General features: G+C 45.7%; 1 protein-coding gene across 1 annotated transcript in view; it reads left to right on the top strand.

Annotated features, from left to right (window-relative positions):
* Positions 1 to 1,425: 1,425 nt before the first annotated feature.
* Positions 1,426 to 13,682, top strand: part of TNN (tenascin N) — a 35,255-nt gene continuing 22,998 nt past the window's right edge. The window contains 5 exon segments of the mRNA XM_069023202.1: positions 1,426 to 1,702; positions 1,870 to 2,677; positions 6,863 to 7,228; positions 7,230 to 7,330; positions 8,667 to 9,043. Coding sequence (XP_068879303.1) covers positions 6,914 to 7,228; positions 7,230 to 7,330; positions 8,667 to 9,043 — 793 coding nt within the window. The 5' untranslated portion in view covers positions 1,426 to 1,702; positions 1,870 to 2,677; positions 6,863 to 6,913.

The following is a 13,682-nucleotide window of genomic DNA, read 5'->3' as shown; positions in this document are numbered from 1 at the left end:
CCCGCCCTCAGGCCGCTCCGCCTCCCTCCCTCCCTCCCTCCCTGCCGCTGCATTCCCGGTGTGCTCGGGATTTCCAAAGCTCCGCGGCTGGAAAGAGGGCAAGAGCCGCAGCCGCCTTTGAGGGCTGTGCTGGGTGTATCTCAGAGGTGATGGCGAGGCTCGCTGGCACCACCCGTCAGTAAAGGCAGCTGAATCTGCCACAGAAACATCAGGGGCCGGCCTTGGGTGCAGCAAAGGTATCCCAGGTTGAAGGGGAACGGCTGTAAAAATAACAGGGAAAGTTGTCCCAGTAGGAGAGGCATCGTCCCTCCGCTGTGGGGTCCCTGTCTGGAACAGCACGTCCTGACCACTTGTCCTGCTGCGGGACAGAGATCTGCCAGCAGCTCCACTAAGGGCTGGGCTAGTTCTGCTTCTTAGGGTTTTTTTGCTTGTTTATCACCTAGGACTGTTCCTAAATTCCTACATTTATACCTGTGGTTTGCAGGGTTTTTTTTACACTTGTGAATTTTGAACCATAGACTATCCTGAATGGGAAGGGAGCCATAAGGATCATCGAGTTCAACTCCTGGCCCTGCACAGGACAACTCCAAGAATTCCACCGTGTCCCTGAGAGCATTGTCCAAACTCCGGCAGACTTGGTGCTGTGACCACTTCCCTAGGGAGCATATCCCAGTGCCCCACCGGCCTCTGGGGGGAGAAACTTTTGCTAATATCCAAATCTTTGGGTAAGTTACAGCCCTTTGCAGACAACATTGAATAATCATAATCCCAAACAGAGAAGAACAAATGGGGAATTCTGCATCCATTGTTCTTGTTCATTGAGGGAAACTGTCCTGTTTCAATAACTGGGACTTTGCTTAGGCAGAGTGTAAAATATGTCTATGTCCTGATTTCAGGGAGAACATGCATCAAGGTTTTGATGTTGAATTCATAGTTTTGATTAAACTTTCTGTTTGTATCAGCTCATTAGCTACATTCAAAAAGTCATTTAAAAGAAGCTGTCTCAGTTTGTCAAGTTGCTTGTTGTCTGTGTGCTAGTTGTTTTACTTAGATGTTTGGTGTATGATACTGCTCCAGAAGTATGTAGTAATCTGGAAGAAGTGGCCAGGTTGGCAGGCTAATCAAATTTTATTATCTATGCTACAGTCAGCAGCTTTCCTAGGAACTTACCCACCGGGGCTGACGGTAGTCAGTGGAAAGAGGCCATTTTTGGTGCTGATGAAGTTGTTAATTCTTCACAGACTGTTCAGTTTCTGTCAGCCCAGGTGTTAACTGCCCTGAAGGTGTCTGTCCTGCAGATATGCCCAGCTGAAACCACTAATACTTGTTCGCACAGCAATAACCTACAAATTCAAAGCTGTTTTCACTTCTCCTTGCTTTATATGGGTCTTATGAGCCACAGAGAGGTGAGGTGCTGGTTATTGCCCTCGTTTCCTAATTACTTTTTCTTCCTTCATACCCTGAGAACCCAAAAGTCTGCTCTTAAACTTGTGTGAGGGTCTGTCTATGGAGGGGAAACTGCAGCAGCAGAAAGGGCTCGGCATGCACAGCCTGTGGGCTGCAACCCTCTGTGAGCATCCCGTTCAAAACCTGGGCTCTTTGTGACTGTGTTTCCTGATGATGAGCTGTGCTGATACCATGGCTGGCTTGGAAGTAGCTTTCTGCTGTTTGAAGGGGAGCATTTCAAGCTTTATTCTCTGATGTAATTGTCTATAACTTGCTATTTTTCTAGCTTTCCAGAGGGTAAAGTTAATTTGGCAGGATATCAGCAGAGCAGATAAAATAGATGTGATCAAAGGGGATTTGGATGCTACAGCATGCATTCTTATCTACAGTATTTTGTATCACTTCCCCTTTTGTGCTTATTAGATGGTCCAGATGTGGGAGCAACTGGTGAGAATGGGAAGGACTATTTCTTCAGCCAGGGCTGACTCCCTCACTTGCTCAACAGCATCACCTGTGTGATTGGCACTTCCTCAGCTGAGACTGGCAAGGATTAATGATGCATGTTGGTATCCCTCAGGCTGCTGCCATCTTCAGCTCCCTCAGCACAGCTTCTGGTTGCAGTAAATCGAAGGAACTGTTCAGAATCTGAGGGTTTGTCAGCTAAAAACTGGGCTCAGTAATGCACCTGGCTAAATAAGCGTGTGGGTAGTTCTTGAGGGATTTTTGAAAGTACTGTGCTGAATAAATGTAGTGTTTATCTGCTGCTGAGTTCAACACATTTTTCTAAGTTTTTGTTTTCTGATGTACTCCACCTGAACTTCTCATCATTAATACTACAAATGTGCTTGTTAATACAGCAGTCTCAGTAACAATCCTGTGATGCTTGCAGACAGATGTACAGAGCTGGAGAGGCTTTCTGGCTTTTGACTAGTAGCAGAGTGGGAAGTGTTTATTCCTGCTGATGGGCAAGAAGACTACTGAGCAGGGGAATCATTCCCAAGCCCAGCGTGCTCCTTAGGTGGCTTGTAAGAGGGAAACGCCCCGAGGTCTCTATTGGTTCCTTTCATCTGCTCCATGGGTTCTTAAATTCGCTGCAGGGACTGCTGCTGATTTGCAGCTGGAGTGGGGAAGAGGAGAGGATTTGGTCACTTTTTGGCTTGCTCAGATTACCTTTGCAAGTGGTGCCTGCATCAGAAGGGCTCTGAACCAGACAGTTGAAAGTACTTGACAGGTAAGAGAAAAGTATTTTTATTTCCTTTGAGGTTCCTGTTGTTTTTCCTGAGGGAAAAACTCAGTTTGTCTCTGACTTCTTAGAGCAGATGCTCTCCAAGGATTTTGAAGCCTTACACAAACATCAATAACCCTGTATTATGGGCATGTATGATTTTTACAAAATGTACAGGAGTATTTAATGGGGTTTTTAAAGCCCATTTTGAAGGGCTTAGGCTTTCCTAGGTTATCTCCTCCAACCATTTAAAACTACGTATCTGCTCATATAAATGGGAGTTTTGCCTTTGCATCTAATGGAGGTAGGGTTTAACCTAGAAGGGTTTCTTTTTAGAGTACTTGTTCCTAATAATTTGCATTGTAGGCAAATAGCCCCCAATGACTGAGTTGTGCTCTTGGGTGCACTAACTCGTGTCGTTCTTTATTGCTGAAAGCATTGCAAGATGTAAGGAGCATGACTGCTTTCCAACTTAGTGAGGGATGAGCTGGTTTATCACCTTCTGTGCTGCTACATCTGCTGCTGTGTCTGAGCACACAGCTTTGCCATGTGCTCTGCAGGTGCCTTTGCTTCTCTCCACAGGCTGCTGCCACACACTCCCCTGCTCCTGTATTGTCATGTCCATGCTTTAAACAGAATTCAGCGGTTAGTATCCATTTGAGGGCAGAGCATATGATGAACACTGATCACCAGTAATGCTTGTGTCTCCTCAGACTAAAAGTGTTGGTCAGACAGGCCTGTTGCTGTTCTTGTAGAGAGTTATTGAAGTGATGGCTGTTTGGAGATCAGCAGTGCTTCTGTGAACTTGTAAAGGACTTTTTGACATGCCTTCTAGTATTTGTCATTCCTTTTTTGTTCCTCAAGAAACCTCCCTGCCTTTAGGATGCTTGAATGTGCCAGTTTTCTAACTAGGTAATTAGGGATCTGCTAGTTCTCCTGTCTCTAGTGCTGTGATACACGTGGCAGTTCCATTCTAGCTTTAGCATGCAGAAGGCTGTGCTCAAAAAAATCACACTCTGTATTCCCCCTTGGTATTCAAAAAGCTCAGGTCTCAAACTTGCCCCATGGCTCCTTTTCACCACGCCTCGTTTTATTCTGGCTATCTTGCTTTAATGTGTGTTGCTTCTAGTGTTGTGTTGTATAACTCTGTGGCTTGGATATGTGCATAGTCAACTCTGCCCCATTTCTTAGTCTTAGAATTCTCTCTTCTGCAACCATGGAGCTGTCCTAGACCTGCATTTCCTTCATCTGTGACTCCAAGTCCCTCTTTCTCTCCTCAATCCTATCTCCATGTCATGTATGCATAGAAGGCCTATACCCTGAATCTTCAAGCACTGAGCAGTAGGATGGAAAAAGACTTGTAGAGTTAGATTGTTGGAATCTTTCACACAAATATTCCACGTTCTCTCCAGCTTTGATCGTCCCATGCTTTCCTCTGCAATAATTGAAAAGATGTGAACAGAGTTTCTTTCATCCCTTCCCTTAGGAGAATATTTTGTGCCTGGTAGATCTGACTGTTAGGCATTCTTTCCTAAATCAGTCCTTTCCCTAATCTGCTGTTACTGCCAGTTATATGTATGACATTATATTCTCCAAAAAAAGTCAGTTAAGCCCATTCTTTTTAACAGCAGGGAAAAAAATTCTCTTTATTATATGATGAGGAAGTCAGAAAAGTTGTTCTCTTTCATTATACTTGAGAGAAATGCTTTGTCCGGGGGTTTTTCCTCTGGAATGATCTCTGAGCCCAGGAAGATATGAGCTCAATTTGTGGTTCCAGTGAAGCCCTAATTAGTCATGACATTATGTTACAACCCAGAATGCTATTAATCACTAGGTGCTGAGCAAAGGGATTTTGTGCATGCATCTGTCTGTTTGGGGACCTCATCTCCAGGGGTTTGGAAGTAAACCCCACAAAACCAAGCTTTGGGGGTTTCCTGCAGTGGACTGTGATGAGAATCTGTAGAATTTAGTTTGTTCAAAGCTTTGAAGCAATCTCACATGATTTTATTTGTTTCGGAAGCCTGCAGAGGAGAAAAAGAAAGGTGTAGCTAGTTTCTGTGTCCCTTTGAGGGAGAGGATGGGTCGGGGTGGGGAAGCTGCATCTTTGGTCAGAAATAGGCATCTGCAAGCCAAGAGGGAGAGATGGGGAAGGAGCCCTGCATTCACAGAGCAGTGTACTTGTTCCCCTCCATTTCACTTAATATACATTAAATGCAGATAAGTGCTGAATGGAGGTGGAAAACCGAAGGAAACAAATTACTGCTTGGGTATAAGCAGCAGTGATGACTCCCTTATTTTATGGATAGAATCATAGAAGTTTTAAGCTTGGAAAAGCCTCTAAGACCATTGAGTTCAACCATTGACCCAGTGTTGCCAAGCCCTTTGCTAACCCGTGTCCAAGTGCCATATGTACATGTCTTTAAAATCCGTCCAGGGGTGGTGATTCCACTGCTGCCTGTGTGAGTTTACCCTTTCAGTAAAGAATTTTTTTTCCTAATACCTAATCCAAATATGACATGAGGGTATCAGGTAAAGAATTGTAGACTGAATCTTGAAATCCATACCTTGTTTTCATTGGTGTCTGCAATTATTTTGCTTGAAGAGAAATGCACCAAAGTGACCTGCAAAACAGATATAAGTGGGTGATGTAGGGTTTGTTTGGTTTTTAGCAACCAAAGCCTCATGTTTCTGGGCAGGAAGGACACCTTCTTTTAGCTGTGCTGCCAATGGGAGGTACTAATCTAGTGGCAGGGATGTTTCCAAAGGTTTGGCAGACATTTAGGTGATATAAGGATGTCTCACAGAAACAGATAATTTTTATTGTAAGGGTTGTACAAATTATTATAATGGAGTGTTATCTGAGTCCAGATGTGCTATTACTGTGGACACATATTGGCCAAGTGCTTTCTAGTTATCACATTACCTAATTTAGCACTTAAATAATTTTTTCCCTTCTGCTTGTGCAATGAATAACACAACTGCTTAGTAAGTCACATGTGGTGACATTTTGAATTTGCATCCTGTGGTGTGAAATTCTAAGTTTTTAACCAAATATATATATATATCACCTTCTGTACAGATTGACATGTACCATTAATGCCAACATTCAGCATACAATACTGAAGAAGCCAACTGATAAATTCAGGTTTCTGACTTTATATTTTATCCTTCCTCCCCTCCTTGCTCAGCTTCTACTTTCTTGTATTTTTATCTACAAGGTGTTCATTAAGTCCAAAATTCTTCCTTGGTTGACTGCACAAAACTTTCACAGCAAACATGGTTTTTTGGTGTGAATGACTGTACCTGAAAACTTTAAACATTTGAACTTCAGTTTTGACTTCTGAATGTTAATGAAATTTAACACTAATATTTTATTTTGTTAGGTCTTAGTTTTGAGAATTAATCAGCCTGAAAATAAGCTCTTCCTATATATTTATGCAAGGTAGAAAAGAGCAGTTAATTCTAAATAAAAGTATGGGAAAACAAATCGTTTTGTGACACATCCTCTTGCTCCATGTGTTAACAGATGTGCTCTAGTAGCTTCCTAATGAACTGTGCCAGTGCTAAGATGATAAATAAGATAAAGGAGTCAAAGCAAAATGAACTTGAAATCTCTCAAGTGAATCTATTATTCAGGCACACAAAATGCCAATGCACTGGTGTCAAATGGAGTGAATCTTTTAATTCTCCCAAATCCAGGTAGCAGTGTAGGCTACATGCTGTATTAGAAGGGTAGCATGAAGTGGGCAAAACTGTGTCCCAAATTTCCTGTACTGAAAGATCAGTGTCAGCTCTCTGAATTTTTCATGCACACAGCATTGGCACAGTTATCAGGCTTTGAGTTGAAGACCATGCACGGTGCTGGAGAATGCCATGGTCAGTAATTCAGACCACAGCTGAGAGACTGATGAAAAGTCTGTTGTAACTGCAGGGGAATGAGAGGTGATATGGCATAGTTAACAATTGCAATGGACCATGATCCCAACTCTTATTTGAAGGTTGAAAACTTAGAGCTCTTACTTGGAGAGTCTAGAAGCTCTTTCGTATCTATCTCATTCACTGTGACTTTTCCAGGTACTTACCAACCTAGTTGTGAATCAGGGCAAGACAAATAATTTGTCTTTTAGAAAATCATGAAAACCAGCTTTATGATCACAATTCTTACCTTTTTTTTTTCAATCTTGAAAGCAGCTGTGCTGTTTGAAGGGTCAGCTACTCCTCTGAGAACCTGCCATCTCTGAGATGAATTTCCAGGGCTGGCTTGCCTTCCCAATGGATTTATTGCTGTGCTGTGCTCTCCAGACATCTGCTGTTCAGCATTCTGCATCTCATAACTGCACCAGCAACGCTCAAAGAATATCCTTCAGCCACTCCTGTAAGATTGACCTGCCCACGCTCTCCCAGATTAAAGCTGAAGCAAATCCATTACAGCATGATGAAGAGAACAGTAGGGTGCAGCTAGATCCTGGAGAGGCTAAGGACAGTGAAGAGCAGAATATAATCTTTAGGCACAACACCCGTGTGCACACACCCAGAGGGAACTGTGAAACTTTGACCCCGCATTGTGGATCTCTTTGAAAGGATGGAGAAGCTTGAGAAAGAAGTGGCAGAGCTGAGGGAAGTTTGCAGCCCTCAGAAGTGCTGTGGGGGAAGCCAAGGTAGGTAACAAGAGTGATATCTATTCTTACTTCCCAGGTCCAGCCTATTTACTGCTGAGATCTGGGGACTGAAATAATTTGTCAAGGTTATTGGGAGTTCTCCATGAGCAAAATGCTTGAGTCCTTTGCATGGGCTGGTGCCCTGGTTTTTGTGATTCATGTAGGTTTCAATAGGAAGGTTTCAATAGAGGATTTTCTGGAGGACAGGAGGGTGAAAGATGAAGTAGGTACTTCTAGTTGCCATCTTTTTCTTTCTCAACTTTGCCTCCAGAATTTTGCCATTGCTGAATTTGTCTTTTTATTTTCTTTTTGATAAGTGACTAAAAGAGGAGCAGAGTTTATGATGATAATGTTTTGTGGTGCCCCAGGCTCTGCCTGGGATCACAGATTTATACTGCTTGGCCTCTGAATTTAATGAACTGTTGTTATTCGGGGAATGGAGACAGGGGAAGTCCTAAGACTTTGCTTACGTGAAAAATACAGGTGTATAGCAGATGAGAATAATGTGCTCTCCATCTTAATAAATATCTGTGGTGAGAAATAGTGAGTTTAAATTACAACATTAAGGTTTAGGTTAGAGGCTGTGGGAAACTTCCTAATTGACTCTCTGGGGTGGACATGGAACCCACGTTCCTGCTGACCATGGACAAACATGTTGGAAAAAGCAAGGGTGGAGCTGGTCCCTGCTTGGACCTGGGACGGATGGACAAGGTGATGCCATCAGGTCTTTTTCAGTCCCTATTTTTCAGTGGTATTTATTCTTTCCCTTTAATGACCTTGAACATACCTTTGTGTTAGAAGCTGCGCGGGACGAGGAGCCCGGATCCCAGCGGGGGGAGAGAGACACAGTCCAAACCAATAAGGTTGATAAATGAACTCCGTTTATTAGCAGTCCAAAGGCACTTATCTAGTATCCCAGCTTGTTAGCTCCTAAGTGGCTTAACTTATCAAGACACATTTCTATTTCTACATACTTGGACTTATATTGGCAAGTTTCCACAGTCTTGTTACAATCAAAAGAATTCTGTGCTCATCTCCCTCATTTCACTCCCGGATAGCACAGCTGCAAGTTTTTCACTCCCTCTTTTTTCTCAGGCTGTTTGTTTTCCTTCACACAGGGACTTTCCCATGGAAAGTGTCTCTCACACAAGCCTAAAAACTTCCAGCCCTATTGCTTGCACAGTTCTTTATTTGATCCCAATAATTCCATTTCCCAACGCCTTTGCACTACCTATCTAATGCTGCGTTCCTAATTTTTTTCTCATGTTTTGTTTTTGTTTTCTCTCATCTGTGTGTCACGCTTGCTGTCATGCATCCTGGTGCTGCTCTGGCCAGATGATTCCTCACTGCAGTGGCCATGGGACTTTGTTCTATGAGACTTGCAGCTGTGAGTGTGCCAAGAGCTGGGAGGGCAGTGACTGCTCCCACCCTGCCTGCCCCAGCCACTGTACCAGTAACAGGCACTGCAGTGCTGGGGAGTGTGTCTGTGATGAGTGTTTCTTTGGTGAGGATTGCAGCCTTCAGCTGTGTCTGGAGAGCTGCAGCAGCAGTGGGATCTGTGCCACAGCCCAAGGGGTCTGCCAGTGCCACGAGGAGTTCACTGGAGAAGACTGCAGTGAGAAATGGTGTCCTGAGGATTGCAGTGGCAACAGGTTCTGTGATACAGGAGTGTGCTACTGACACGATGGCTTCTTTGGCCTCAACTGCTCCCAGGGTAAGACATGTGCCTGGGAGTTACTTCTTTCTTCATTCTTGCAATCTGACTTTCCATCTCTCCTTCCAATACACTTTTAGTTGATCCTGTAGGTAAGCCAACCCTGGGATCACCATGGTTAGCTTGGAGTTTCTGCTGGCTGACTGGTCCTTGTCTTCAAGAATTGCCCGGGAAACACTGCTGAATTAGGGGAAAGGTGAAAATGCAGTTAAAGGTTGTGCTAGCTCCAGCCTGTGTGCAGCAGCTGAAGGAGAGAGCAAAATGGGCATGGAGCCTGTAATTAAAGGAGACAGAGTCTGTTTCTTGATGTACGAATGAGACATTAGAAGGTAAAATCATGTTTGCTGCAGTGTGCGCTGCTTGCTGATGAGGTAGTTGATTGGATAAAACCTGCGAGACAAAGGATGTGTAAATCCTTTAAAAAGCCTCTCTTTGAAGTGAGGTCTTTGGGAGATTCTCTCTTGTCCTGCCTTGTTACAAGGTAGTAGGATTTGCCTGAGAAGACCTTGAGGAGTATCCTGCAGTTCCTGGTTCATTCTGCCTCCCTGCAGCCACAGATTGGTACTCCAGTACTCAGCTTTTTGCCCTGGAAGCCCCTTCTCAGCATGGCACACTTGATCTAATCTTTTGCAGCTCCCTGTGAAGAAGTAACCAGCACACACGGAGCAGCAGGTATTGCTCAGTGAGGGTTTTCAGTGACCTTCTTCACAGATGTGCTCTGCTCTGTATCATCCCTCATGTTTCAGGCCTAATCTGTCTGCTCAGAGACTTACCTTTTAAATAAAAGATTATTAGCTTAAAACTTCACTCCTCCTGGCCCTTCCACACTATCCAGAGGGAGAGGATGGTGTGGCTATCCAGTATTCTTCTCTCCTGTCAGTAGACTGAGATTTGCTACTCAGGAGGCAGCACCTTTATAGAGGTGGCAAGCAGAAGAGTTCCTACCAGAGCAGAAACAATTTTCTCAGAGAACTGCTGCCCAGTCATTCTCTCCCAGAGGCCTGTCCGGGTCCAGCTTTAGATCTTCTTCCTTCCACGAAACTTGCAGCTGTTTTACAGGCGGTGAAAGTGCCCTCTGTTGTCTGAGTGAGCAAGGACTACAGAATTAATGCATATAGCTCAATCCATTTTGTTACTGTTTCTGAGCACTACACTTCCAGTCCTGCTTAAATAAGTCCAAAGGAAAATGGTTCCCATCTCAGCAGCTGTAGCCAAGTGCTCCTCTCCCCTAGATGTCAAATTGTCTTTTCTGTTCCAATCTGGGTTAGATTTCTGCATCCTGAGACATATACACTGAGCACTGGCTTTATTTATTGTTATTAATATGGTTTTTTTATGTGTCTCAGATCATGAAGTGACGTATTTTATGTTGCCATGGTAACTGGAATGTCTGAACATTTTAGAAGTTACAATCAAGCATGCAAGAGTATAATGCTTTGCAATTCCTTCTGAAGGAGAAATAGAGTACAGAGATGTTGAATAGCAGAGAGACAATCCTCTTCTGAACTCTGCTTAGACAAGGAATAAACTACACCACATGTATTTAGGTTCTTCATTGTTTTATGGCAAAGCTGGATTATTTAAATCCAGCTTCTATATTACAAAAGGAGACGGGATGAACAGTCTCGTATTTTGCACAAAGTTTTCAGTGAAAGCAATGGTATGCACACAGTGAGGGTGGGTTTGGTAAAAGCTGTGAACTACACGTGGGAATGAACACACGTTGGTGTCTTTCAAGTGAGAAGAATCTCCTGATGTTATATGACCTCACATTGCCGACACATGCCTTTTTACAGGCCCTATCTATCTATGCTTTGCTATCAGTTAGAGCCTTGCTGTGTTGGTTTTGCAGGGCCTGGTTTTTGGCAGCGTGGGGGCCACAGAGGTGGCTGCTGTGAGAAGCTGCTGGAAACTTTCCCCATGTCCAACAGAACCAATCCCTGATGGCTCTGAAGATGGACAAGCTGCTGGCCAAGGCTGGGCCAATTACAGCGGCTGGTAACACCTCTGTGATAACAGATTGAAGAAGAAAATCAAGACAAAGCGGGGGTCAGTTGTAATTTTCCAGCCAGAGAAGAGGAGGAGGTGAGAACACGTGAGGGAAACAACATGGAGAAACCAAGGTCAGTGGAGAAGGAGGGGCAGGAGGTGCTCCAGGAGCCAGAGCTGAGATTCCTCTGCAGGCCGTGGTGACGACCACGGTAAAGCAGCTGTGCCCCTGCAGCCCGTGGGGATCCACAGGGGATGCAGAGATCCACCCACAGCCCGTAGGGATCCACAGGGAATGCAGAGATCCAACCACAGCCCGTAGGGATCCACAGGGAATGCAGAGATCCACCCACAGCCCGTAGGGATCCACAGGGAATGCAGAGATCCACCCACAGCCCGTAGGGATCCACGGGGGATGCAGAGATCCACCCACAGCCCGTGAGGATCCACAGGGGATGCAGAGATCCACCCACAGCCCGTAGGGATCCACGGGGGATGCAGAGATCCACCCACAGCCCGTGGGGATCCACGGGGGATGCAGAGATCCACCCACAGCCCGTGGGGATCCACGGGGGATGCAGAGAGCCACCCACAGCCCGTGGGGATCCACGGGGGATGCAGAGATCCAACCACAGCCCGTGGGGATCCACGGGGGATGCAGAGATCCAACCACAGCCCGTAGGGATCCACAGGGAATGCAGAGATCCACCCACAGCCCGTAGGGATCCACGGGGGATGCAGAGATCCACCCACAGCCCGTGAGGATCCACAGAGGATGCAGAGATCCACCCACAGCCCGTAGGGATCCACGGGGGATGCAGAGATCCACCCACAGCCCGTGGGGATCCACGGGGGATGCAGAGATCCACCCACAGCCCGTGGGGATCCACGGGGGATGCAGAGATCCACCCACAGCCTGTAGGGATCCACGGGGGATGCAGAGATCCACCCACAGCCCATGGGGATCCATGGGGGATGCAGAGATCCACCCACAGCCCATGGGGATCCACGGGGGATGCAGACATACATCCGCAGCCCATGGGGGAGGTGTCCATGCCAGAGCAGGTGGATGCCTGGAGGAGGCTGTGCTCCAGTGGGAGACCCGATGGAGAGAGGGTGCCCTGCTCCCAGGCTGGAGCAGCCTGGCCTTGGAGGAGTGCACCCCGTGGAAGAGTGACCCACGCTGCAGCAGGTTTGGCAGGACCTCTGCTCGTGAGAGTGGACCCACGCTGGAGAAGGTCACGGAGAACTGTCTCCCGTGGCAGGGACCCCACGGTGCAGCAGGGAAAGGGCTCCTCTCCGTGAGCAGTGGAAGAAAACCTCCTGTGGCAAACTGAGCAAACCCCCAGGCCCTTTCCCCTGCGCTGTCGCTGGGAAGGAGGGAGGGCTTGGGGGAAAAAGGTGGTTTTCTTGACGGCTTCTTTTACTTCTCATTATCCTCCTCTATTTTGTCAGCAATAAACTCACTTTGTACCTCTAAGCTGAGCCTGTTTTGCCCTTGGAGTGTTTTCTCCCAGTCCTTAACTCAACTTCATTACATTTTTCTCTCCTCTGCCCAGCTGTGGCAGGGGAGGGTCAGTGAGTGACGCTCGTGGGTGCCTGGCGTAGGGCCAGCGCCAAACCACGACAGGCACTCATGGCCCTGCTGTGCCCAGAGCCCTGCCTGGGACCTGGATTGACTCCAGGTTTATTCCAAACCCAGGGAAAGGGTTGTGTTTTCCACGGCAAAATCCGGCCTGGAAGCATCCCTCCGTGTGCAGCTCCCATTGCTCCAGGATCCCATTGAAACCCATCCCTGGGCTGGAAAACCCTTTCCAGGCATTAATTGTTCCCATTATCCAACCTGACCCTTGCTTGGCACAGCTGGAGGCCGTTCCCTCTCATCCCATCCCTCGTTCCCTGGGAGCAGAGCCCAATCCCAGCTGGCTCCAGGCTTTCTGGGTTCCAGCCGGGGACTCTCCCGTGGGCGCTGGGGCTGAGCAGTCGCTGCTCCCAGGGCACTCCCTGGGACTGAGGTGGAAAATGCATCAATGGCTCGGAGAGAGGAGAAAGGAAATCTGGAGACTCTGCTCTTGTGCCTCACAAATTTTATTGGAAAATGAAAAACATCTTCAGGAGTTGGAACTCTGTCCTATTCAACCTACTGTGCATTCATGTTTTTATATCCTACACTGCAATGTAAGTATACAATATGGAACAAAGAGAAAATATTTGCTAATTTTATTTATTTACTAGATTTTATCTTCATTTATGGAATTTGAAATTATTCTTCTTATTCTCCTTATTCTTTCACTATTCTGCTTCTTTCTTTTGTTCTTCTACGTATTTCTACATTCTTCTACTTATACTTCTTCTTCTCCTTTGGATTTTAAAATTCTTATTCCTATTACTGTCCTTCTTCTATAGATTTTTAAATTCTTATTCCTCTTCTTCTAAAGATACTTAAATTGCTATTCTTATTCCTCTTCTTCTGCTATGTATTGCTTAATTCTAATTCCTATTCCTATTCTTCTATGTATCTTTAAATTATTCTTCTTCCTCTTCTTCTTTGTTGTCTTTGTCATCGTCTTCATCTTCTTCATCTCCGTCTTCTTCATTGTCTTTGTCATCTTCTTTGTCTTCATCCTCTTCATCATCTTTGTCCTTGTCC

The sequence above is a fragment of the Aphelocoma coerulescens genome, chromosome 8, assembly GCF_041296385.1.
Source record: "Aphelocoma coerulescens isolate FSJ_1873_10779 chromosome 8, UR_Acoe_1.0, whole genome shotgun sequence".
In the NCBI taxonomy this organism is placed as follows: Eukaryota; Metazoa; Chordata; class Aves; order Passeriformes; family Corvidae; genus Aphelocoma; species Aphelocoma coerulescens.
Note: the sequence above shows the minus strand (reverse complement) of the source record. Positions and strands in the feature narration are given on the sequence as shown.